A 2,660-nucleotide genomic window follows, 5' to 3' on the forward strand; every position below is an offset into this window, starting at 1 on the left:
AGCGGGCAGCGGAGGCCGCACGCACTCTCGCGACCGCGCCCCCTCCGCCGCGCCTGCTACCTAGGGCTCTCGAACCGGCTGGAACTTTCCATGCCTCGCGTCTCATCCTGGGCGGCGGGCGAGTGAATGCCCGCGTGTGCGCGTGCGCCGCGGTGCGGTCTCGTCCGTGCGCGCGCCCCTCGCCCGCGACGCCCGGGCGCGGGGGGTCTTCCCGGCGGAAGGCGGGGTCGAGGTGGGACCCCGGGCTGCGGCCGGCGGCTGCGCGCGGGGGCTCCGGAGCGTTCGCGCTCGGGGCCGGGGCCGGGGGTTGCCGCTCGCGCCCAGTCCCCGCCTCCCGCCCTTCAGGCGCGCGGGCTCGGGTCCGGCCCGGTTCCTCGGCGGCTGCGTGACCTTGGGCAGGCTCCTTGTGCGGAAAGTGGGGACAGGATGCCTTTGAGTGAGTTCGTGCACGGAAACCGCGGTGAGCGGTGCTAGGCGCTGACGGCGAGGCGCGACTCCTGCGTTTGTTGTGTGCGCCTGGCCTGCCCCACGTGTTGTTGCCAAGGGCAGCCTAATACTTTGGCCTCATCGAATATTCTTTAAGTGTTTGCCCAGCGTTCGTTTGACGGATAGGCTGAGGACTTGGGAGATCGTGCAACAGCTGAGATGGGGGTTGGGGGGGCGCGTCCTGCACTCCCCCGAGACCCTGGTACGCACGCACACAGGGTCTCCCTACAGCCACCGTGCAAATGCAGCTTCCCTCAGCACCGCTTCTCTGAGATACAATCCCCTGCCACTGTTGTGCTTGCCCCATTAAAAAGGTATGTAAGTATTTGTCAACTTTAAAGTGCTTCAATGTCAATAGGTAAAGTTTATTGAGCACTTCCTCTGTACCAAGCACCATGCTAAGGTTGATAACATGTGTCATAAAATTCTCACCACAGCCCTGAGGTGACAGAGATTCTTTGCTTGACCAAAATCTATTCAGGCTCTTGAATCTTCTGCCAGGCCCATCTGTGCACTTCCTTGTAAAATCCAACTGTAGCAAAGAACCCTCCAAAGTCAGTGCAGGGAGAAACCCCAACCCTCCCTTCATAGCTGAACAGGTTCCTCATCCTCCTCCGTCCCAGGTGATGTCCGATCACCCTGGCCTGTCCCCTACACACATTGTTAGGTTGGTTTAGCCACGATCGCTCTCAACCCTGATACTTCCTCTTACTAGTTTTCCATCCATTGACCTCACACGCTCTGCTCCTTGGCTATGAATTCCCACTTGCCCGTGATGTATTCCCAGTCGAGCCTTATCCTTCTCCCCCACTGCAACGGTCCCTATACCCATAGCGATGGTTCTGAATAAAGTCTTCCTTACGGTGCTTTAACAAGCATCATTTGAATAATTTTTTCTTTAACAGAGTCAAGTACTATTAATCCCACTTTAGGGATTAGGAAATACAGGCATGCAAAGATTTTGTAACTAGCCCAAGGTTACATGCATGGTAACAGAAACAAAATTTGGATCTAGACTGTCTGAAGGCTGACCTCATACTCTTAGCCACCACGCTACATTTCTGGCCTCTGGTTCTGTCACACAGATGATGGTGCTGGTATTATTCAGTTGATTAATCATTTATACCATGAAAACGAAGAACAGAGTCGCTTTGTCACCCTACCCAGAGACTTTACCATTTCACATCTCCTACCTCCCATTCACCACAAAAGACAAAGAGGATGGTTTGAGCACAAGGTTTTCTGTGATATCTGGGCTTTAACATGTTCTATTGCTACACCGGTCCACAGCCCATATTCTTAAGAAAAACCACACAGGTAATTACTCCAAATTACCTGTATAGCATCAACAAACTTCACCTTTAGTTTAAAAGAGAAGGAAACAAGGAATTTCTGGACTTTCAGAAGTGAATTACAGATTTTTCTAGGATGATAGCACTTCATCTATCCTATGTGACCCAGTTTACAAATGGACTCCTCGGTAATGTGCCAAGCCAAAGACCAACGCGATACCTTGAGCTGACTTCAACTTGGAGCATTCCCTCTGGGAATCTGCACAGTTTCGCCTAATGCCCAGGGATAAGTGAGGATCTGGCTTCTTCCTTTACCCCTCCCTCTAACTTGACAAGTGGTATAAGGAAATTAGCCTGATTGTACAATACCTCACCACAGAGTCAGCTCCCCCAAACCCTCCCAATCTGGTGGCCACCCACGGAGTCATTCCGTTTCTGAAAGGGAGAGAGGGCAACTAGCCTGATGTTTTCCTTTCAACCTTGTTTTAAAAAGCACAGCAGCAGAATGCTGGTGGCTTCATTAAGGGAAAAGATTCTTAAAATTATAAGAAATGCTGCAAATTTAGTGTCCTCCTGCTATAACTACAAACTTAAATTCATCAAAATAATTTTTAACTTTATATTATGTATAGTCAGCATATGGTATTATAAAACATTACTGCAGTATTTGATGTATTAATTTAAAAATGTCAAGTGTCCATCAATTCATGAGTTGATTAATGTGATATATATACACCATGGAGTACTACTCCGCCATAAAAAAGATGAATTAATACCCTTTGCAACAATCTGGATAGAATTGGAGACCATTCTCCTAAGTGAAGTATTACAAGAATGGAAAATAAATACCACATGTACTCACTATTAAATTGGAACTAACCA

General features: G+C 49.5%; 1 protein-coding gene across 1 annotated transcript in view; it reads right to left on the minus strand.

Annotated features, from left to right (window-relative positions):
- Positions 1–2,660, minus strand: part of MRPS6 (mitochondrial ribosomal protein S6) — a 125,605-nt gene that overhangs the window by 77,743 nt on the left and 45,202 nt on the right. Inside the window, 1 exon segment of the mRNA XM_012657330.1 lies at positions 26–403. Coding sequence (XP_012512784.1) covers positions 26–403 — 378 coding nt within the window.

This window comes from Propithecus coquereli, unplaced genomic scaffold (assembly GCF_000956105.1).
Source record: "Propithecus coquereli isolate 6110/MARCELLA unplaced genomic scaffold, Pcoq_1.0 Scaffold54, whole genome shotgun sequence".
NCBI lineage: Eukaryota > Metazoa > Chordata > Mammalia > Primates > Indriidae > Propithecus > Propithecus coquereli.